At 43.9% G+C, this 24,473-nt stretch overlaps 1 protein-coding gene across 15 annotated transcripts in view; it reads left to right on the top strand.

Moving 5' to 3' along the window:
• Nucleotides 1-24,473, top strand: part of DPF3 (double PHD fingers 3) — a 188,861-nt gene that overhangs the window by 72,942 nt on the left and 91,446 nt on the right. For all 15 annotated transcript variants that reach the window (XR_010472985.1, XR_010472986.1, XM_065064503.1 and 12 more), the window contains 2 exons: nucleotides 6,645-6,805; nucleotides 11,894-12,001. Coding sequence is in view for 13 of the 15 variants with exons in the window: in XM_065064491.1 (XP_064920563.1) it covers nucleotides 6,645-6,805; nucleotides 11,894-12,001 (269 nt within the window). In the remaining 2 variants the exon portion in view is untranslated. The remainder of the gene's footprint in view (nucleotides 1-6,644; nucleotides 6,806-11,893; nucleotides 12,002-24,473) is intronic.

Below are 24,473 nucleotides of genomic sequence, written 5' to 3'. Positions count from 1 at the left end.
GGGCTGCAGGAGTCTGGTGATGCTGGGTTCTGTTAAGCACAGGCTTCCAGTTGCATCTGCTGTTCTGAGTCTAGAAAGGAGAAGCAGCTGTTCAAGCAGCTTGAACTTAGCCCACTGTGCCCTTTTTGAAAACCAGTGGTGCTTCAGAGTACATGAAGAAAAGAGATGAGGACAGGCTGGGGACCACTGATCCCTTTGTCTTGCTTTGTGATAGGGTAGGTACCACACTTTGCAACTGTCTCTGTCTTGGTTGCTTATCTAGTCTAAGGTAGAGAGTCACAGTAGGCCAGCCCAGATGTTAAAAACACACATGAGCATGGCCAGAGCACTGCGTGAAAAGAGAATTATGCTGACTGGAGGGGGAGGGGCAAGGGAAGGCCCTTTTGATGATTGTCTATTAGATTGCCCACATTAGTGTCTATCCTTGAATCACAAACCATGTTAGCTCGTAGATTGTAATGTTTCCCACTTCCAGCCAGCCTCACTACTATCTCTGCCTTCAGCCTCTGCCAGCCATGCTGCCCTTGCTTTCAACACTCAGAGATTTGGGAGAGTGCCATCTGTATGAGGGGGGAAAGATACATAAAGCTGCGTATCATCAGCCTAATAGCTGGCATTGCTGCCCATATACTTCATCATATTCCCTGGAGGTTTTGCATAGATATTAAATAGAAGTGGTGGAAGGATTGAGCCCTGTGGCATTCTTCGTGTCAAGGCTCATGGAGAGGAGGAGCAGCCGCCTGTCAGAGGCCCCTGGGATCTGCTGGAAAGGAACAAGTGTAGCCAGCTCAGTGCAGTTCTCTCAGCACTTGCCAAGACATGCTGTGGGTCAAGCTGTACCTCTTGGTCTGCAGTGGCACAGGCAGCTGATGCTCAGGTAGCATCTGCATGATTTCTTAGTCTCTGTCCATCTTTGTGAGAAGGCCTGAGACCCCACTGGTGATCATTTTCCAGGCTCATTCATGAGCGTCTCCAAAAGGAGACTGCGGAATATCTTCTGAAGCCATGTTGCATCATTTATTTCCCACCACTTCTCAGATCTTACCCAGTTTGAAACTGCATGACAGTGCTACTGAAGAACAATTTCTGATCTTAAATATCTTTTTCAGTCTCCCTCAGTGTTCCTCAGAGTACCAAATCATCTAAAATATAAGACTAGAGGTTAAAAGTATAGTAAATGAAAACTCCGTGGTCTTGAGGAGAGCAAGACCCACATTTTTGATCGTGGCTGGGGACCATTGCAAACTTCAGAAGGGAAAGTCTGTTACTTTCTGTTACATGATTAGTAATTTCTTTCTGTGCTATCAGCTTTTTACTTGCCTAGTCATGTAGTGAGCATGGTTTTAGAGGGAAATGACTAGAAAGGGGCCTGGCCTCAGGAACTGAAGATAATCTGGATTCATAGTCAGAGGATCTGGTAGAAATTTCAGAGCAGCACTTAAGGAGGACTGGTTCTTCATTATACCAGTTTTCCAGGGGCAATGTTGGCCTGTAGTCATGGTTGAGCTTGGCTGGTTATATGTCTTCAGTGAGTACTCTCCTTCTCTGCATCCTAACTTAAAATGTGGTGGGCACTGCAGGAGGGGTGAGCTAGATTCTGCTCATTTTGTAGCTTTTGTAAAAGGTGTAGTGCACTTGAATCTCTGGGACTTTGCAGGGTGGTCTGAAAAGTCATGATGGAGAGCTGCTCTGCTGCTTTCAGGACCCCGCAGGACCCTTTGTCAGCAGAGAAACAAGCATTCTGAAGCAGCTGGAGTGAAGAACCAGGCTCTTGGTCCTTGTTGCTAACTTACGGGCTTATAAGTCAGGCCAGTTCATGTTTTTTGTTGTTGTTGTTTGGGTTGGGTTTGGTTTTTTGTGTTTTTTTTTTTTTGTTTTGTTTTGTTTTGTTTTGTTTTGTTTTTTGTTTTGTTTTGTTTGTTGTTTGTTTTGTTTGTTTTGTTTAAGGTGTGCCTAGACAGAGCAGTCATGGCACTAGGTACTGTACCAAAAAGTAGTAAGTCAGAGTCTGCTCAGAAATCCTCTGGTGTAGCTAGAGCAGGCATGCAAAGGCTGAGAAAAGGGAAGAGTTGTTCTTCACTGACTTTATTGTTTAGCTGACATGATTCCAGGACAGAAAACCTCAGTTTCTTAACACTTAAAAGGACAGTGACCTAATGAAAATCACAGGACCTGTTCCTCCATTGTGGAGCACGCTCCCATGCCTGTGACTCCCTGCAAGGCTGGGCAGGATGGCACTGGCCTCATGTCCCTGTCCAAGGACCTGCGGGGCTGGCGGTGCCTGGGGCATCTTTCAGAGCGCTCACTCCTCGTTCGTGCTGTCCTTCCGTGGCTCTGAGCCTTCTGCTTAGTGTCAGTCCCCCTCTTTTTCACCAAAAAAGAGTCCCTAGCTCCTACTGGACATATACCCCTCCTATGCAGACTTGCAGAAGATTGTAAAAGCATAGGTTGCTCTTTACCAAGCTTCTGTTAGTCAGAACTTGGATATTTTAGTTTCCTTGCACTGGAATGTAAATGCAAAGCCTGCGTGTGTGCCAGCAGTGTCATCGGTGTGCCTGTCCCGAGCAGATGAGATTTCACCTGTGGCCCTGCACTGAGGGGCTGTGTGCTTTTTGCAGTGTGCTGACAACTTCATTCTGTATTTCCAGTTGTGCTACTTTCACTATGATTTGCCTTCCTTGGCCAGCAATTGTTCATGTCTGCCCCTTCATTTTGTTTCCACAGAGTCTTTGTAATCTACATGTATGCTGATGATTCTGTGTCATTAATATCAATCTAGACAAGTCTGTGCAACCTTTCACTCCCCTCTCCAAAGGGAAGGATTGACCCTTACAGTCAGGCACAGCACAGCACTGACTCATACATGCTTCTCACAAAAATAATGCAGAAATTCCCCATAGTTTCTACAGATATTTTTTCAGGAGATGAAGTGTAAGTCTTCCATAGCAACACAGCTTGGGAAAACTATGAAGCATGTAACATCAGATAGTTAATCTTTGTGACACATGATGTACTTTTTACTATTAATGTTGTTCGCCTTTTTTTTTTTCCCCTCTTCATGTATCTCACTTGCTCAAACTCACCCGATCCATTTGAGTTTCATTTGAGCTCATGTGCTCTCCAGTCTTATTCCAGCTCCATTGTGAAGCTCCTGGGAGAGGGCTGGGCTTTGTCCAGCCTCTGTGACTCCACAGCGATGAGCACAACAGGACCATACTTTTTTTTTCTCCCATTACAGTAATACTTTCTGGTTTTCCTGTGTAAGATGCAATATGCCGTGTTTGGATATGTAGCACTGAAAACAAACAAACAAAAAATCTATGTTTAAAGTTCCTTTAATAAAAACCCCTGAAATTTGGAACAAGTCAGAGACACTCCAGTAAAGACTAATGGTAAAACAAAACAACCAACCATCCAAAAGTAATTGCAGGGAAGCAGTTTTCCACTGAGATATGACCGTCATAAGGAAATACTGTTTCTTTACTTTCCTATATTTTATTATTTGCCACTTTTAAAAAATTCCATTCCAAATGTAAGTCAAGGAAACCCTCAAGGTCCCAGTATCTCAATACCAACCTTTCCAGTGAATACTTAGGGGCTGGTGTTTTTGACCGTGTTTACTGTAGTGGAGCCAAGGCGAGCTTTCTTAAACTGTGGAGGCAGCTAAGTGCTTCTCCAGAATTATTTTTCTTTAAGGCAAAAGATTTAAAGCCTTTAAAATAAATGTAATGAAAAAACAAGATGAAAAGGTTGTGTCAAGAGTGAATTTGACCCATTAACTTGGTAGCTTCTCTGCCATTAGGATCTCAAAAACCCTTTTCTGTCTCAGAAAAATCTGAAATTTAATCTTGTAACCTACTTAACAGTGTGATTTAAAGCCAAATATTTAGCATTCTAAGATTTAGTTATTTTCAGTCTTAGAAGAAAGTGAAAACAGATCATGTCCAGCCAGATCCTATGTCTGGGTTGCTAAGACCTGTTGGTTTTGTTAACAGGAATGCTTTGTGGTATGCATATTCTTAATGACTGGAGTAATTTTTAGCACAGAGACAACCTATGCAGTGGTGGCAGTTTGTCGTCACACAGCTGTGCTCTCCCTTCCAGTAAACTCCCTGGAGTTAGCGAGCATCCCTGGCTTAATATAGGGGAAATCTGACATAGCTCTGTGGAAGCTCAAGTGTTTGTGGAAAGAGCTGTTAATCTTTGATCAACTGGAGTCTCCTTGTTACTGACTTTGATTACACAAGTGTACAACTTTAATTACAGCTTTTAATAAGCTTTCATTTCTTCCTAGTCACATTCTTTGTATCGTAGTGCAGATTATCTTTTTCCTTTCTCCTCTGCTCCCCTTCCCTCCCCACCAGCCTATCTCTGGAAAAACGGGTTTGAGGTCATTGCAGGGGATTCGGTGTCCAGAGGGATCCTGCTGTATGGGCTCTGCCCTCAGCTCTGCCCTCCACTCGCTGGTACAGCCCAGAGAGCTCTCTCCTTCAGCTGCCCTGCAGACAGCATCCTTGCAAACGAACATCCCTGCAAACAAACATCCCTGCAAACAAACATCCCTGCAAACATCCATTCCTGCAAACGGCCCTGCAAACATCCATCCCCACAGTGGCTGCTGCCCCAGAGCTGGGGCTCATCAAGCAGGGGACAGGGCTGTGAGGTATCAATGTTCACACAGGTGCTGGCTGCTGCATGAAACCTCTGAACAACCCTTAGAAAGTCTCTGCAGCCAAAGGATGTACTGACTCCTGTGTGCAACTCCTGCTTGTGTAGAACTGTCTCTTTCTCTCTTTCCCTTGGGGACACTCTGAAATGCAGTGGCTGGGTGGCAGAGGGCAGCAGGAAGCTGGTTGGGCTCCAGTATCCAGCCACTGTGCTCATTCCACATCCAGGGGCTTGGCATGCTGGATACCCCCTGCTCGTTAGAGAAACGACCTAGTGGAAGCTTTATGAGAGACTAACAGACTTGTAATTGCAACTAATTGATATATGGCTTAAAACAAGTGTAAGAAAATGCTTTTTCACAGGTATCATGTTTCAGCTATGGAACTCAATACACCGCAATGTTTTAGGTATGAAAAAGATAAGTGGGTTGAAGAGCTGGTTGGATAAATTAATGGAAGAAAGATTCATCAAGGTCTGTTAAACCATTGGGTAACCTGAGACTTGGGGAAGTTAATTTCTGATCATCAGAAATGACAAGGGGGAACTAGAGGCACCTCCCTGTGTATTTGTCCTGCTCTTACGTTCTTCCCTGAGCCTCTGCTGTTGGCCCCTCTCAGTGAGAGGATATTGGGCAAGTACAGCCTAGGGGAATAGAGTATGGATCCCATGGAAGCCCTAAGGTGCAACTGAGGAGTGACTTAAAAGTTGTGAGTCAGAAAAAAGACACAGGTGGTAAACCAGAGCAATTTGCACTCATTTGATATACAGAGGTGTGCAAAAAGACTATACTTTTAAAACGCCAATTGTGCCTACAAAAAAAGTAGCAGGGAAAACAATTAATAGAACAGGAAAGGGAGCCTCTTTTACCTCTGTGCATGTATCCCTTCGGCTCCCTTGCTGTGCATGCTCTACTCTTTTTGCACACTAATGAATATCCAAGTCAGAGCAAGTTATGCTATGTATCACTCTACTCCTATTTTCTAACGAACTTCCTGCTAATGGGTAGCTTTCCTAGCTATTCATGTCACGACTGAACTTCACCTTGACAATAGATCAAGAATGAGGTTCAGCAGTGTGGCCCACCTAGTTTGCAATGCTCCAGCATGACAGCTGCTTTGTGTCCTCAGGGTTGCTCTACTTTGATGCTTTTAGAAAAATTTGGAGAGAGGATTCTGGTAAGCTCCAGCAGGCAGAGTTTTTAAACCTTTCTCAAGGGAAGCTGAAGATTCTACAGAATTTTTGAACAAATATTTATTTATGAAATAAGTGACATTGTCTTTAGAACTGTTCCTCTCTCTGGGCTCCAGAGGAAAGCAGCATTTGGCATGCTGGATCTTACTGGTTGCTGTGTAGCCTGTTGCTGTTGGTGCCTCAGGCTTGACTGTGGAATACTCTGGAAAGGTTATAACAAAATGTCTAGTCTGACCATTGCAGACATGGCCCTAGTTGTTAAAGGATGTGTTTTCATGCTGCAGAAGCACACAATATGAGGACTACGTCCTGTGCTCTCATGGGCTCTGACACCAGAAATGCTAGAGTGAGGTTGTTTTAAAATTGGCTGGTTTTCTGTTTGCTCAAAATATGCTGCAGGAGTTGCTATAACATAGAAGTGAAATGACTAGTTTGCTGAATTGGCTGGACAAACTATAGGGGAAGAGAAACAATAGAGTGAGGTTGCTGTGGTGTATATGTTGTCTGACCTAGGATCATGGGCCAGGGTGGTTGCATCATTTGCTCATTCAGTAGCTATGCCACCACTGTAAAGATCTGTGTCCAGTTCCTGAGAGTGGGATCTTTTAGTGGCACTTTCTGCATCATCTGCTTTGGCAGTGTCTCATGTCAGCAAGCTTCGCATAGGTTCAGGGAAAGTTTTTCTGCTTGTCCATTTTTAAACCAACCTTATGTCCCCTTTTTCCTAGTCTTGTTTGAGGGGGCGGTGTGATCTTTCTTACTCTCTGCCCTGTCTCTTTTGGCAGACTCGGGGACCAGTTCTACAAAGAAGCAATTGAGCACTGTCGCAGCTACAACTCTCGGCTGTGCGCTGAGCGAAGCGTCCGACTTCCCTTCCTGGATTCACAAACTGGAGTAGCTCAGAACAACTGCTACATCTGGATGGAGAAGAGGCACAGGGGACCAGGTCGGTGGTGTTGTGTCTGTGTATGCATGTGCATGTATGGGGGGCTGGCCACTGAGCCCTCATGGGGTTTAATTAATAGGAGCTCAAACCTGCTACAGGCCACACAGAAGAGAAGCTGCCTAAACCTCTGTGCCTGCGGGGGATTTCCTTTGGTAACGGCAGAGAGCTCATCCTAATTACACTCTCTCTATCCAAAGAGGTGCCTGACATGGTAGTTTCTAAGGCTGCATCACTGTAGCTCTTTAATGCTATTGATCCCAGTCTGTAGCAGAAGACACAATACCCTAGCCTAAGCAGGACTGGTGTTATCTTCAGGGTGGAGAGGTGGAGGTGAGAGTTTCTCAGATGAATGCTGAACATAAGGTATTACATTGGGAAGGATATAAAGCCACAGTAAAGAATAGGAGAGTCCAGTTATTGGAATGAACATTGTTCTGATGGTTAGAAAAATACCTATAACTCCTGGTTCTGCTTTGGACAAGTTACTTGGATACCAGTTCTGGAGCTGGTTTCCTCAGGTGCAGAAAGAAGTTGGTATATGTCCTTAAAGAGCTTTGGCTAATGCCTATTCCAAAGCTCAGTGAAGCTGAGGGGAAAAGAGCACTGTTACCTTTGTAGACTTTGGTCAGTCTTTCTTTTGTTAGAGTAAATCCATCTGAAATCCTTGTCTGAAAGGCAAAGGACAGACACCAGTCTGAAGACTGGAGATGCCACTCAGATGAAAGTCCTCCTGAACCTCAGGGGGAATTTTGCTAGAGGATGGCTCAGTATCCATCCCATCATAGCTCAGTGAATGGATTTTTTGACAGCACCAAACTGGGTTTCTATAGTTTGTTTTGTTTTGTTTTGTTTTGTCAGTGTAGACCAGAGAATCCAGGTAGGGAGTGGACTAGGGTGCATGGGCACGAGAATCACGATGTGCACACATGCAGTTCCTGCGGACCATACCGAAATAAACTCCAGAACTCTAGATCTGGAATTATGGGAAGGTGCAGCCTGCTCTTACCTACTCCACTGGCCAGTTTGCAAGAGATGGAGTGGGAGTAACACATAGAATATTTCCCTCCACTCTTGGGGGCAGACTAAGAAAGCAATTGCTGCCTCTGAAGATTTCTTAGCTGAAACTTTCCCTCTCCCTTTCCCAGGATCCTTGAGAGAGAAGGATCATGCACAGCTCCTGTTCGTAAAATATCCAAAGTAGATTTAGTATTGTGTTGCAGCACTATCAGAGAAATCTTTCTATAGTAAAATACAGCCACTTCTGGTGCAGGAGGCAACAGGTGTTTTACCAGTGTTAAAAATACCCTGAGAATGTTTCAGCTGCCAGAACTACTGGGGTAATCTGGGACCGCTGAATGTGGTTTACAAGCTGGGAGTTGTTTGAGGTTCTGGGCTAACCCTTCTTTTGTAGGTTGCTTCATGACCACAGCTGGGTTTTTGTTTCAGCTGAAAATTCCCCATTCCTACGAGATTATGCTTAGACAAAGATAGCATTCCCTTTTTGTTTGTTTGTTAACCCATTTACCCAAGGAATTTATGTTCTTGTAACATCTGGTTATGAATAAGGTGCTGCTATTTTTATCCTTTTGAATGCAGTCATAAGCAGGTATACATCCACTGTATCCACAGGTAATGTTTTGGCAAAAGCATCTGCTATAAAGAGAGACATAGGTAGTCTTGTGTGGGTCTCATTGGTGTCTCTGCACTTACAGAAGAAATCATCATAAAACTGTTATGTTATCACACCAGGAACCTTTCTCAGCCATGAGCTCTCTGGACTACCCTGAGCAAATTCACTGTGCAAATCTTTCTTTCCTTACTTCTGATAGTGAACTGTTTGGCAGCTTATCCTGCAAAAGGGGATCAGTGGCATTTCTCCTGCAGGGCTGCAGTGGGGACTAGTGGTGGAATATTCTTCACAGAAAGGCTTAAGTGAAACAAGCTTCCTGCATCTGCATTGGCCACCAAATCTGATGCCTTTGTTAGTTTGAATCAAAATAATCAATACAAAGCAGCCTTCCTCCCTCATTTTTACTCTTCTCTTTCTTCATTTTTATTAGGCCATTTAATGCTCCCTTGGGTGTCTTTGCATCATCTATTTCTAGTAGTATTAGGGTGGGTCGAAACATCCCTCTACCCTTCTAGCATGCCTGCTTTCAGGCTGTGCACAATGCGTTTATGCCCATACTGAAGGGCTCTGAAAATTCTCTGCCAGCCACCCTGATGTCTGCCTTGTGTTCTGTGTTCACTGCCATTTACTATCCCTAACCTGAAAAACCGTATAAACACAGAAGTTCCAGGACCTCTTTTCACATACAGAGGGCTTGAAAAACAGAGAGGAGAGTCAGGATCTCAGAATATTAACCTGGTTTCTTGCTGTCCTCTCTGTTAAAGGAGTCAGAAAACAGCATCTCATGATAAAGAGTTCAGGGTTAATTTCACACAATACTGCACATAACTCCCTCCTTCTTTTTTCCACCCCCCTTCCCCGGCCTTTCACACCAGCTTTGAGTTATGAGTCTCCTACACTAATGAGATAAACAACATAACTAACTGCAGGTTCTGCTATTTCCTCTGTAAGCAAATGGCTGGAACCTTCTCTGGTTGCCCTATAAGGCACCAGAGGGAGAGACAACTGAGGCATGACTGAAGGCAGTAAGATCTGTATTTGCATTATTTCCATATGCACTGCAAAATCAACTGTGGAGGGGCTAGAGTCAAAGTCCAGAACTGACCCTTTCCTTGTTGCCCCTCCTTTGTGTAAGCAATCAAAGATCCACACTTAATGTGAGCCAGCAGAGTGACAGATGGGGGTCAGGGTGGAGAACTCATGGTAGCATTTGGTGGGTTTGGATCAAGTGAAGGTCTGGTGTATGTTTTAAGTTCATTGGATAGCTGTGTATTAATGAGACAGGGTATTGTGTATAGGAACAGAGAGCTTCCCTCAAGGAGTGCAGAGATGGATGTTAGATCATCCATCTCTTATTGATCTATCTGCCACCTGGAGTGGGCTGTAGGCCCTCTAGGGAAGAGACTTTCCCACCTCTTTCTTTTCAAGGATACCTGCTTTGTTTCTCGTCGGGCTTTCAGCATTTTTGGTCAGCTTTTGCTGTCCTGGCTGAACCCGAGACTGCTATCTCGTATAAGAGTGCTCCATAATTGAACCCACATTAACAGATACTCCCTCAAAACTGCAGTAGATCATTGTTCCTCTCTGTCTGGGACAAATGCTCAAAGCTGTGGTGCTTATTTCATTCAAATGACTGTTCTGTGGGGGCCTGTGCAATGGGGGGCCGCTTCTGTCCTATTGCTTTGCTCTAGCAACTGTCATTTCAATGTTGTGAGCTTTTGCACAGGACCTGCTGTGAAAGGGTGAGGCTTCTTGCCTTCGTCTCTTTAATGACTCACATCAGAGTCAGGCACAATCCACCTCATCATAATAGCAATTGTTTGCAGTGGTTAATGTTTGCAAAGTGCCATGAAGAAGTGTGTCCAAACACTGCAGAAGTGCTGGTTATTATCATTTTTCTCCCCAAACCAGTCCTGAGCACCCCACTCTGAAATGTATCCTTCTTGGAGTGGGCATAATGCCCAGCAAGCTGTGCAGCAATGAGAGAAGGGTGTGAAAAGCCTCAGTCCAGTAGCACTTTGTGCCCTGGTATAACCAGGACCTCTGTGAATACTCCATCACTTGGCCGTACCCAGGCAGTGTGCTGTATATGCTCTGTTTATGCACCAAGGCCCTGGAAGTAGGTGAAAAGTGCTGGGATCTGAAACGGCATTCCCAACAGTTGAAATTTTTCAAATCAGGAGCTTAGGCTTTTCTTGCGGAATTTGATGAGCCCACTCCCTTGAGGTTAATAATTTTGTTGTGTCTTTCCCGACCTCCCCACCCGCCCCAGATATCAGAATATTGCTTTTTATCATTATCTCATTTGGTTCAGTGAGTCAGTTTTGTTCCCAAGCTAGTATACCTTCCTGGCTGCTCCAGAAGCGATGGCTGAGAACTCTTGTGCCATCCTGCTGCCCTTGAGCTGTTCTGCTTTCCTGGCACGGCCTTGACTGTTGTCCAACTGTTGGCACAGTTTCAGATGTGGTAACACCACTCCTGTCCTCTGTCTTGTGTGGTCTTACCTGTTTTCTAAGGGCAATGAGTCTGGAATTGCAGTTGTGCTCTGTAGCTCCTTCAAGACTAACAGCAACTGCAGGAGGACAGAGGAGCCAAAGCAGAATTGGTGGATGGAGAGGGCAGGGGAAGCAGGGGAGAGGATGACATTCTTCTAAATTTTCTGTGTCTTGCTGAGTATTTCTGTGTGTCATGAGTATCTGGGGTAGCTGGGGATACTTGGAAGTGCTTGGCAGTGTGCTTCTGTGCTGGTACTAGTGATGCACTCATGAAGCCCAGCTGTGTTCTGAATACAGGAGAGCAAAGCATAGGTTGAGTGTTGGCTAAGGGATGTCTGTCAGGAGAACCAGGGCAGCTCAGAAGCCAGTGATGCCAAATGTGATTCAATGAAGCATGCAGTAATATAAACAATGCTGCTGTATCTCCTCCTTCATTTGGGATGTTGGCATGAGGAGGTAATAACAAGAAAGAAGAATCTGTCTTCAAACCAAAGTCCAGAATTTAAATGAAAAATACAGAGTCCAAATAGCCAGACCTCATGGATCTTGATTTGTTCCTACTTGGAAGACACAAATGTCCTGAGCTGCTTTGTGCATCAGGGCCTTATGATCTGCATCTCCCAAGGGGCTTTCTCTGCCCATGGAGGAGGCATCAACTCTGTGACCCAGGAGAGTCTGAAATTCTATTTACCCTGAAGAAATCACAATTTATTTATGTGCAGCTCTGGTTTCAGTGAGCTGAGTGAAGTATATAAGTGAGACCTAGATTCTCTGTAGGCCCGATCCCAAGAGGTGCTGAGGAGTCTCAGGAGCGCTCAGGTACATAGTTCTGCCTCACAATTTGCAGGATTGAACCTTCCAAGAAGGAGACACCAGAAGGGCAAGAACAAAGATGCTACAGACAGTGCTTGTGGTTTACAAACTGAAATGTGATTATATTTATTTTTTGTCTTTAATCTTCAGGCCTGGCCCCAGGTCAGCTGTACACGTACCCAGCACGTTGCTGGCGCAAAAAGAGGCGTTTGCATCCCCCCGAGGATTCCAGGCTGAAGTTGCTGGAAATTAAACCTGGTAAGTATTTGTTTGCCCCTCTCTCTCCTGTCTGTGTTGTGGATCAGCTGGCATACCTGCAAACCTGGCAGTTAGACTTTGGGCTTCATCTTTGCCTCTCTCCGACCATTTCTCTTAGTATCTGTTGCATCTTATTTGATTTGCTGTAACAATAACCACCAAACCCTGTGCACTCAACTCATCCCTTAAATTAACGTGTACAACTTGTATTGAATACAATGGGAGCTGAATTTACCTTCCACAGGGGTGAATGTTAGCCTCTATTATCAAATTTATAAGGATGTAAAGAATCAATAGGTTAGTGATCATTTGCCTCAGTGTGTTATTAACACAAAATCTCACTCTGGCATCTGTTACCTTGTCTTTGTGAAAAAGACCACTGTGAGTGTGGAACAGTATGCTGATAAGATTTTTCATAATGGGGCTGGAGAGACCAGGGGTGTGACCAGATTATAAACAGCAAAAATAAAATTTAGAGCATATGCCATATTTTTGTATGTGTGTTTATGCCTGTATGTGTACTTTAGTCTATTCTTCTTTCATTCTTATTGTCCTTGACACTCTTCTCTCACAATTAAACTAAGTGAAGTGATGAATCTGGATGCTGAATGAGTGACTGTAAGCAGAGCGGAGCACCTACAGCTGTGTCAGGTAGAGCATAGTGTTGTGAATTCTTCCCTGCAGTTAGTAATAAAAGCTCGCTGTCTTTGGGGTCAGCTATTATGCAAAAGAGGGAACACACATACTCACAGCTGTATGTGGTTTTTAAGAGGCAAGACACTGCCAGTATAAAAAGTACAGGAGAAAAGACCAAAATGTAAATTAAAAATATTTTAAAAACCTGTTTGACAGAGGAAGGTGTCTGGGAACCGAGCTATGCTCAGCAGTACTGATGACTTTGCTTCTGTGCAGTAGTTCGTGAAGACAGAGGAAGGGGGGATAGAGACAAGTTCCAAGCCCCGTAAAATCAGAGGCAAAATTGTTGATGCTGATCCAAATGTTGATTTTGGTAGAAACAGTTTCTGAAGGCTCCCTACCTTCAATATAGGAGATGTCAGCAGACAGCTGGAAGGGGGAAGAAATGCCTGTAACCACTCAGCTGGGGTTCAAACCAAGGGCAAAATCTCAGCCAGCAAAGACCTCAGCCAGATCTCACAGCAGAGATGCTCAGAAAGAACTGGTGAGGTCAGTCAGGTACATTGATGGAAATGATACTGAACTCTAGGAAGCGAATGACAGTGACCCATACAAATATCTACCTCAGACTTTGTGATGATGTGAACACTGCTGTGCCTCGGTAATTTAGTCAGGTAAAGCAGTAGTGTGGAGTTTCTGTCTTCTTTGCATTGTGTTTCTTTGCTGTGCTCGCTGAATGCCAAATTAGCACATCTTACATGCCGGAGGGCGTGAAAGGCAATTACCACAAAGTTATCAGATAAAGAGACCTCAGCATGTCTGTCTCTGTGTTGTTTTCCCTGCTGTAAACATCTCTTCTGCATCTCAAGAGTGCTACTTTTGTTGCATTGCCAGTGGCAGCCAAGTAAGGCAAGTTATATTGCTCTGCCATTTAAATCTATTTTCCAGCCAATTTCTATCTGGTGATTAACTTTCCTTATCAGTTACACCACAAAATAATTTGACTCCATCTGTGCATATCCAGAATGGATTCACTAGCCCAAAATGGGACTTCTCTCTTCTCTGATTTGAAAGTATAAAACCTGTGGAGAACATTGGATTGCCATTTAAAGGTGGCTCTATGTTTTGAAGAGGCACACTGTGGTAAAGCTTGATGCTGAACTAGGAAGCTACCTACTGCTGTCCTCTTTATTCCTCAGTTAAACATTAGGTGACTGTGAGGCAAATACATGGCAATTTCAAATCCCTTAAAAAGCACATAGATGGCAACTGTAGGACACCTAAAATAAATTTGGAAGAAAACTAATCTAAATGTTCCATTGTTTCACTCTGCCTGGGTCCTGGACATCCTAGTCATGGATTAGAGCTGTTGTCAGCAGCCAGAGAGTGCTTCTGCAATGTGCAATCGCATGTGTGATCACCTGATATTTATATGGGAGGCTGTTGAATTGGTTATATGTTACATAACATAGGCAAGCAATGCAATTCTACATCACTGAATTAGGACCTAACCTTAGCTTTAGTATGCTTTACATTTGTTAGCTATTCTATTCTATTCTATTCTATTCTATTCTATTCTATTCTATTCTATTCTATTCTATTCTATTCTATAACTATTCTATTACTATTCTTGTAAGACTGCCACTGTAACAAACACAGAAAGGGAGGGATCTTAGCTCCAAAAGCTGCCAATCCAGCAGCTGTTGGGATCAGCCCCAGGCAGTGTGGATACCTGCTTGGGTTGCATCTGGGCCTTTGGAGTGGCTTATCATAGCCATAAGTTGTATCCAGAAGTTCAAGACTTCTCCATAATTCAGGAGATACACAAACCTAGGTTTTTGTTTCAGTGTGTTGTAGCTAGTCATCAGCTGGTCAGTAAGTAGAATCAAAATATTTTCATGCTAGCTGTTCAAGGATATCATAAATCATTTAGTAATAATATAGTATTTACAGTCACAAGCTACTTTTGCAGAGTTGGTACCTTGCAGGTTTAGGTAGTGCGTGACACAGCTCAGTGAGTGAGAGTTTCATATTTGGTAATACCAAAACCTAATGAAGAAAATAATCATGCTCCAACGATCTATAACGGTGCACTATAATGTTTTTCTTGAGGTCAGTTGCTGCTTGCTTCTTATGAGAACATGGTACTTTTTATTGCCCTGGTCTGTTGCTTTTATTTAGTTTCAAGTCGAAACATTTGGTTTTAAGAACAGTTACAGCCAAAGTTGTAGACATAAAAATGCTGGAGTAGGTGTTGCTGATGCATCCTTTAGATGTCTATTTTCCTGTGCCACTGTACTCAGAGTTACGTGTATGGATTGCCCTAGTAACGTTGTTTGATCAAGGCTCTAGCATTGTTCATGTTGATACTGTTTCTAAGCATTTTCCATCCCATCCCATAGGCTATCCAACAGATATGCGGTGGAAGTAAAGTGTTGTAGAAACTTACGATAACTGCTTCAGTGACAATACAGTCAATATTATTACCAGACCTTTAGGAATTACACTAAGGATTCCTGAGATTTACTTTTACATGGGCTGATCTTCATCTTTCAGTGGTATGTTCGTATCATGAGAACCAAGCCTTATGGCTCAAATATATTGATGTGTTGCTAATGCTGTGATTTTCTAGGTATAGAGTGCTAAAGTTATTAGGTGTTGATACTCTCATAATACTAATGAAATTAGACTTCTGCTTAGCCAAGTGTGGGCAAACTTCATTCTCTGCAGAACTGGGCAATGGTATTAGCGTGGCACTTCAGTGTGGACCAGCGGGAGGACTGGAAGCAGCTTACACTTCCATACTCAGTCCTCAGCTGGTTGTTCTCCTTGCCAGTAAAAGAGCAAGAGCAGAGCAGAGCTGCTGTGCGTGGGAGGTCTGTGGGTCAGGGAGAGGGTGAGGGAGAGGTGGGACTGGGCTGGATAGCCTGTTCTTCTGGAAGAACAGGGGAAGAAGGAGAATTGCCAACTCTCCGATCACCGCCTTGAGCTGCAGGTGCCTGAAGGCAAGCAGGAGGCTACTGGCCCTCAGTAATTTCAGAGGAGCAGGAAAGATGAGGGTTACAAATGGAAGAGAGATCCCTGATTATACCTGAGGCCCCTGGAAACCTTAATTGCTCCTTATCCTATGTACTTAGTGGTTTTGTGGTACTGGGTGGTATCATGATTTTGTGTTGGGTCAGATATCAGTATTGTGGAAGTGGTATTACCTACAGTAAGCCCTGCTGACAGTCAGGTATTACCCAAGCTTTGCAGCTATGCGGATGAGAACAAATAGGGTGTGTACGGCTAAAAACTCTGGTGGAGTTTAAATTGGTAGTGTCCTGCTTCAGTTTTGCAAGATAGCTAAATATAGGTACGCACATACAGACACACAGAGCTTTTATTTCACGTGCTGTGTAAGTGTAAAGCACATGACTGGAACACTTTTGTCTCAGTACATGGCTGTCCTTTGGGTTTGAACTGCAAGCCAACAGTGAGGTCTCGCAGCCTTCCCACCTACTTGGAGGGTGTGGAGTAGTTGTGCGGGCTGTGCTGCTACTCTGATGAGAATGAGCTGGTGTCCTGTGCTGGTGTCTGTCCTGTGCTACTGTCTGTTCTGTTGCTTACTTCTGGACAGTCTACTGTTCAGCTGAATTCCAGAAGTGGCTTTTCTTTTAAAAACAAAACAAAACAGCTATTGAAGAGGTAAAAGTAAACAAAAGTATTTTTCATTTGCTATGGTGAACTGTGGTAGAACTTTTTGAGGAAACTACTGGAAACAGATTTTTAGATGCCACTTAAACCTGATCTGTTTTTAATCTGACATATGGGATATACCTATGTAAGTGTGCTTGTGGATGAATGGATGGGATCCCTTCAGATAAACTGTTACTCCTTCAACCATCTAATTTTACCTTGTACAGACTGCATCTGATTGTACAAGGTACTGTGTTTCTTCTGGGAAGCGATGAGTGCCCCCACCTCTTCTGGAAGATGCTCAGCATGTCTGTGGAGGTCACTGCTCTTTAAGATGGGGCACTTCACCAAGATAAAGTTAAGGTGAAATTAAAAAACAAAGGACAGAATTCACATTAGTATCACTGATATGATAGCAGCTAGAGTCTCAAGCAGCATGTTAGATTGTCAGCCTGGGGGTCATGGTGAAGGCTTCTTATACTGTAGTCATGCACTATAGCAGATCTTACAGTCCAAACATAGAAAATATAGTAAAAGAAGTACTTTCATTCCAAAATGGAGAAGAAAGTAACAAAGATAATAAACTGCTCCTATGCAAGTTTAACTGGAGGTTTGTGGTAGAGCTGGGAATTGAACCGAAGAATGCAGAAAGAGCTCAGTTCTCCTGAGTTCCATATTATTTTTTCTTTCCCTGGTTTCTATTCCATTGTCACCCAAAGATACTAGAGCCTAAAATAATTCAAACCACTAATTTCATGAGAATTTATTTTATAATTTTTCTCAGACAGGCCAATTAATATTGACTAGTTTCACTTCTGACTTCAGCAATTTCTACACAATCACACGTTCATTCTTGTTCAGTACTATGAGACAGCAGTGTTGTTTTGCTATGAGCACTGTAAAGAAAGGTACATCTTTTCTCAACAAAAGGTATTACTGCTATACAGTATATGTGGAAACTTCTCTGTGAGTAAAGGTTAGGTTCCTGTTATATTATCAAACCTACTAGCTATAGCTCCTCTTTAATATCCAGTAACACTGTCTTGGGATCAAAACTGGGAGAATAATTCTGGTGTGATATAAGCATATTTCTGCAGAATTCCGATTCCTGAAGGGGGCTATAAGATCAAGGTCTTGGTTGTTCAGATTCTGTAGATGTGAATTTGGTACCAAAGATACGTTTTTGTAGAGCTGAATTAATTTTATTTAATTGTTCATGGTTTTTATAAATATTTGCTGTCAAGAAACATAAATTTGGGGCAGATGTGACATTACAACCAGCAGACAGGAGCAACTTTTGTTCTCTGATGACTTAGTCTAGATTCCTCATGTAAGATGGAGTTTAATAGCTGTTTATCAACTCCTGCGACTTTTGCTGTCTTCCCTCCAAAATCTTGAAATTAAAATGTTGGTTTAAATCTGCTTTTTAGTCAAGTACTTCTGCATTATGAAGTACTTGGCTTTTAAAATAACGCTCGTCTTTTTAAATATATTCTACAGTAATATAAAATATCACTGATTTTACAATTATTTATTTGTTTGTTTGTTTCTTTGTTTATTTATTTAATTCCACGTGCCTGATTCTCCCTGCCAGGTGTTTAGTTGGCAATGGGCTCTGCACATCTGCTGTGCTCCTCAGGCAGGGGCAGCCGGCAGCAGTGGGTTACCAGCCAGGCTGGGTCCTGACTCCAGCGCTCCTGAACCATCGTCTGTCGGGAGGTACCTCTCCAGGAATGGTGGGGCTCAGTGGTTGCAAAACGAGGGCAGTAGAGGGCCTGAGCCTGCTCCACAAGTCTACTTTTTAACAGATATTTTTCTGCGGCAGGAAGAGCCTGTTTTTAAATTATTATTTGTTAGAAACAGGATTTGGTTTTAGTAGGTGGTGCCAAAGCAACAGTCCTGCAGTGTATTTAGGTCAACTGTTAAGCAAATATCAGGTCAAATGTCAAATAACTCAACATCACAAAGTGTGGATGATGATGAGCTTCATATCTGACCCATGTCAAAGAACTTTACTGAGTGATTCCACATGGGTCCTGTAGTTTCTGGTTGAGCTAGAACAGATCTCATTTTCACCCACTCCCATGATCTTTATTTTTGGCACCTCATGTAGAAGATGACGAAAAAGTACTTAACTGTTTGTGACAGGGAGGGTGGATAATTTTCAGTTCTCATTTGATGTGTTACAGTGCACATCTGCACACTGGCCATGCTGGATCCTGGTCTATCATGTACATGTCACATTTCTGTAGCACTTCGCAATGAAATGAAGCTTTACATTGTGAATCCAAATCTGGGAGCAGAGATGCTGCAAGGTTTTTGTTTATTTGTTTGGTTCAATCCAATCCCTAACATTCTGTGATTCTGTGTAAGAAAAAGGTAACATTCATCATGGCTGTAGGAATCCCTAAACACCCCAACTGTTTTTTTCCTATAATTTCTTTAGCAAATTGGGAACTTCTCATGAGAATAGGGGGAAAATTCATTTTTTAACAGCTCTGGCTTTTATTTATACCAAGATAAATACTGATTTCTGCTGAGTCTTCTCTTTTGGGCTTCTTATCCAGCAAAGTACCTAAATATCGGCCTAAATTTAAGTAGGTGTTTGTTCATCAGCTAAGCCTGCATCTTACAGATGAATCCATCAGTGCTACTGAATCAAAACAGTAGGCTCCAATTCTCCACTTTTCTTGCCTTCAGATTGTTCACAGCAGGACGTGGCACCAGAGGCGAGAGCTGCTGCTCTGTGGCACTTACACATCCAGCTATGATTGGGTTATAAAAAGAGACTTTCTATCCTCAAGAGAAAACTCATCAATGTGGGACCTCCTTGTGAATCAGCTTCTTCCTTTTACACACATATCTAACCAGATTCTGTTCCATCTCATCCACCACCTTTACATTCTTCCTACAATGGTGACCTTTGCTGGTCCAAATCTCTGGCCAGATGAAGTTTGCTTCCCTTTTCTTATATGGCACTAAGAATGTCAGAGAACCTGTCCCTTTCTGCATGTATTCACTGACACTGAATCATGGTGTAGAATTCCTGCAGTGAAATATCTTTGTCCCATTTCCAGTCTGCAGTAGAGGTGCCCACCTCCAAATTTAATGTCCTGCCCCACTATTGTGTACTTGCATCACCCGTACCCCATGCAGGTCCACACAGCACCAGGGACAATGCAACACATCTTTTTCTCTCCGCTTCTCAGTATGTAAAATGGAGGTGCTAAAACATTGATTTCATTTGTCAGTCTCAGAGAAGTGCCTAAGAGATAGTTGATAAATCTTTCTAGAGAATTTGGGAAGGGCAGAAAACACCTTTTTATTTAAAGGAATGTATGATTAAAGCATGCCACTTGCCAAACCTTACAAGTGCCAGTATTAAATACTTTGGCCATCAGCAAGAAGCCTTGCAAAACTGGTATGGAAGTGTAGCAGCTCTGGTGCAAAACCTGGGCTTATGTGTACCGGGATGGTGATGAAAAACAAGTAATTTGTTACACACCCATATATACAAATAAGGAGACTCACCATAGGTGAATTGCTGGGCTAGTTTCTGCAAGGCTGGCTGTCCAGTGTGTTAGAAAGATATCTCGAGTTTTTCACAGTGTAACTCTTCTTGCTTCATTTTGGCCACTGATGAGCTCACCTGCACGTCATGGCTGCCAGGGTTGTGATAACTTCTTCAAATCATGCACTGTTCTTGCTGGGTATTGTTACATGTGATAAGCCCCAAACTCTTAGACTAATTCAGCTCAGAAAGTTCAAAGATGTGAGTGAATATGTATTTTCCCCCAAATGGGATTTCATGATTTTGCAGCTGTGGAAATAAAACACACTCATTTCTAGGAAAGCAAATAATATTCTATAAATAGTCCAGTCAAGAAAACAAAAACATTTTTTCTGCTTCTTAACTCCACAGTCATGCTGCTAGAATTTACAGGATTAACTTTGTGTAAATAGTTTCTCTTTCATTTGTGGGATCTGGAACAGGTCACTACAAGTATTTTATGTGCATAGTTTTAGCAGGAGAACTGTGTTGGTTAGTGAAGATTGCTCATATGAATCACCTGGGATTACTCCTAGTTCTTGTGTGGCTGAGCCAGTTTGCATAATTAGGAGAAAGCTGTGTGACGAAGCCACTGGGCTTTGGAACCTCTCTGGGTTTTGATCAAAAGCCCATTGAAGCCAGACCACTCTGGCTCTAGTCATCGGGCTAAGGCAGAAGTAGCAACTGAACAAGATAAGGCAATTTTGGAAGCTGTTAAATCTCTCTCTGAGTTCTCTGCGTCTCATCCCTAAGAGTGGGAATGTAGGCTGCACATGCAATGACCCGCAGACATAAGGCTGTTTTGTTTTCAGAAGCAATGCAGCCACTTAGAGGTGATTTTTCCATTGGTGTGTAGTCTCAGCTGCATTTAGGATATTTGTGAAAACAGGGTTATGATGACTTTGGAGCCAGGCCGTTTTGAAAAATGTTTTGGTCACTAGAGTAGGCCATTAAATGGAAGGAATGAGTTGTGCTGATGAACTCCTCAGAGCCTCTGCAGCATGACTGCAGGTCATCTCTTGGGGCTAAACCTGCAAGACAAGCGCACAGAAGAGGCAGTCTAGGAAGTTCCTAGAGTGTATAGAGGACAATTTCCTTCATCAGCTGGTAAATGAGCCTACCAGGGGCAAGACCCCGCTAGACCTACTGTTTACAAACAGAGAAGGGCTGGTGGGAGATGTAGTGGTTGGAGGCCGCCTGGGGCGTAGCGACCATGAAATAATAGAATTTTCAATACTCAGAGATGCAGGAAGAACCATTAACAAAACCTCAATGCTGGACTTCTGGAGGGCAGATTTTTGCCTATTCAGAAGTCTAGTTCAGAGCATACCCTGGGAAACAATGCTTAAAAACAAGGGGGCCCAGGAGGGTTGGACATGCTTCAAGCAGGTGGTTTTGAGTGCACAGGAACAGGCTATACCAGTGTGCCGAAAGGCTAGCCGTCGGGGAAGACAACCGGCTTGGCTAAACAGGGAGATTTTGAATGAAATCAGAAATAAAAAGAGACTTTACTGACTGTGGAAAAAAGGGCTGGCTACTTATGAAGAATTTATGGAAATAGCTAGATCATGCAGAAAAAAGATCAGGGAAACAAAAGTGCAATTTGAAGTTAACTTGGCCAATTCTGTCAGGGATAATAAAAAGTCCTTCTTCAAATATGTTAATAACAAAAGGAGGGGCAAGGAAAACCTCCATTCTCTGTTGGACTCTGAAGGAAATATAGTTAACAAAGATGAGGAGAAAGCTGAGGTACTTAATACCTACTTTGCCTCAGTTTTTACCAGTAAGACAGGTAGCCCTCAGGACAACTCATCTCTGGAGATGGTTGACAGAGATAGGAAGCCAAATAGGCCCCTTGTATTCCAGGAGGAAATAGTTGGTGATTTACTGAGCCATCTGGATCCTCACAAGTCTATGGGACCAGATGGGATCCATCCTAGGGTGATGAGGGAGCTAGCAGAAGAACTTGCCAAGCCGCTCTCCATCATCTTCCAACAGTCCTGGCTCACTGGGCAGGTCCCATATGATTGGAAATTGACCAATGTTACCCCAGTCCACAAAAAGGGCTGCAGAGCTGACCCTGGCAACTACAGGCCTGTCAGCCTGACCTCAGTGCCTGGCAGGGTTATGGAGCAGATCATCCTGAACGGAATCACACAGCATCTTCAGGATGGACAAGGGATCAGACCCAGCCAGCATGGGTTTAGGAGGGGCAGGTCCTGTCTGACCAACCTGATCTCCTTTTATGATCAGGTGACCCAGCTGGTGGATGAGGGGAAAGCCATGGATGTGGTCTATCTGGACTTCAGCAAGGCCTTTGACACTGTCTCCCATAATATACTCCTGCAAAAGCTGGTAGCCCATGGCTTGGACAAGTGTACTCTACGCTGGGTTAAGAACTGGCTGGAGGGCCGGGCCCAGAGAGTGCTGGTGAATGGGGCTGCATCCAGCTGGCGGCCAGTCACTAGTGGTGTTCCCCAGGGGTCAGTGTTGGGTCCAGTCCTGTTTAACATCTTTATTGACGATTTAGATGAGGGGATTGAGACCATAATCAGCAAATTTGCTGATGACACCAAGTTGGGAGGGAGTGTCGACCTGCTGGAAGGCAGGAGGGCTCTGCAGAGGGATCTGGATAGACTGGAAAAATGGGCTGATTCCAATGGGATGAAGTTCAATAAGGCCAAGTGCCGGGTGCTGCACTTTGGTCACAACAACCCCCTGCAGCGCTACAGGCTGGGCGCAGAGTGGCTGGAGAGCAGTCAGACAGAAAGGGACCTGGGGGTGCTAATTGACAGGAAGCTCAACATGAGCCAACAGTGTGCCCAGGTGGCCAAGAAGGCCAACGGTATCCTGTCCTGTATCAAAAACAGCGTGGTCAGCAGGACAAGGGAAGTGATCCTTCCCCTGTACTCTGCATTGGTGAGGCCACACCTGGAGTATTGTGTTCAGTTCTGGGCCCCTCAGTTCAGGAAAGACATTGAAGTGCTGGAGCGGGTCCAGAGAAGAGCAACACGACTGGTGAAGGGACTTGAACATAAGACCTATGAGGAGAGGCTGAGGGAGCTGGGGTTGTTTAGTCTAGAGAAGAGGAGGCTTAGAGGTGACCTCATCACTCTCTATAACTACCTGAAGGGAAGTTATAGCCAGGTGGGGATTGGTCTCTTCTCCCAGGCAGTTAGCAATAGGACAAGGGGGCATGGGCTTAAACTCTACCAGGGGAAATTTAGGCTGGATATTAGAAAGAAATTCTTTACAGAGAGAGTGATCAGGCATTGGAATGGCCTGCCCAGGGAGGTGGTGGACTCGCCGTCCCTAGAGGTTTTTAAACTGAGATTGGACATGGCACTTAGTGCCATGATCTAGTAAACGGACTAGAGTTGGACCAAGGGTTGGACTCGATGATCTCTGAGGTCTTTTCCAACCCAGTCGATTCTGTGATTCTGTGATTCTGTGACATGAGGAAAGCTCGGAGGGCTCAGGTGCCTGAGGTGGCCTTGACTTGAAATACCCGGGCTGTTGAGAGGGAGCTTGCTTGTGGTGCCGCCACCCTTTCTGTGTTATCCAGCCTGTTGTTTTGTTCTTTCACTTTTCTTGGCTACTGCGTGTTTGACCTACATCTGGCTGCTAGGACGCGTCTTTGAGAAGAGGTTTTTCAGCATGTGCCTCTTAAGCTGCCAAGGCCTGACTGTGAAAGCCATGTCTCTAGGAGACATATTGTTCCTAGTGGAGAGGTAAAATGCTGTGGGATTTATCACCTTACTATGAAGTTAACATCTCTGTAAGAAACCATCAGGATTATGTATTTCTGAAATAAACAGATTTAACCTTAAAAAGAGAGGAGTGCAAGTGAGCCACGGATGGGAGAACAGGTGGGTTTGAAAGAGCGATTCAGTGCTCCCCAAGTTGGTGTGGGGGGCCCGAGGAGTGGGTTGCTCCAGCAGTTCCCTCAAGGCTTGTCAGGAGGAAGGGGTGTGGGAACCCCTGGGGAAGCGCCAGGGGATGGTACATGGGGAAATGGTGGAACCCGGCAGATTGGTTTCCCCCAGGGTGCAAATCATCAGCTCCCAGGCAAGGGGAGGGGTGGCTGTGAAGTTGTAGTTGAACTTGAACATCTTTGCTGGCAAACCTCCTCACACTTTTCTCCATATGGCCTGTACTCCCACCTGAAAAAGAATAGGCAGTATCGGTGAAAGGATTTTTGTGAAGCACAAGAATAGTTTAGATGCAAGTACTGGACACAAGGTCATAGGAAATGAGTATATTTTATCTAATTCATTGCACCTATTTTGTATGTTGATGTGAGCAATCCTGGGAGTTCTCTGGTAATCATGTGAAAAAGGGTTTATAGGATCAAGTCCTCAGGGCTTAGTCTTGTAAGATGCCAAGCTGTCTAACCCAGACAAGGAAAGAACCCGAGCTTGGTCTTTAAGAACATGAGCGATCTTTTTGTAATTAATGGGACTTGTCATATGCTTAAAATTGAATCCTCATGTAAAGTACTGGGTTGGACCAGACTTGCAGGTTTGGTACTCAGCATCTTGCAGGATAGAGCCCAATAAAGTCATTGGGCTACTAAATCAACCGTGTAGTAGAACTTGCACACTCTTT

The sequence above is a fragment of the Columba livia genome, chromosome 5 (assembly GCF_036013475.1).
Source record: "Columba livia isolate bColLiv1 breed racing homer chromosome 5, bColLiv1.pat.W.v2, whole genome shotgun sequence".
NCBI lineage: Eukaryota > Metazoa > Chordata > Aves > Columbiformes > Columbidae > Columba > Columba livia.
This window is presented reverse-complemented; position numbering and strand designations above follow the sequence as displayed.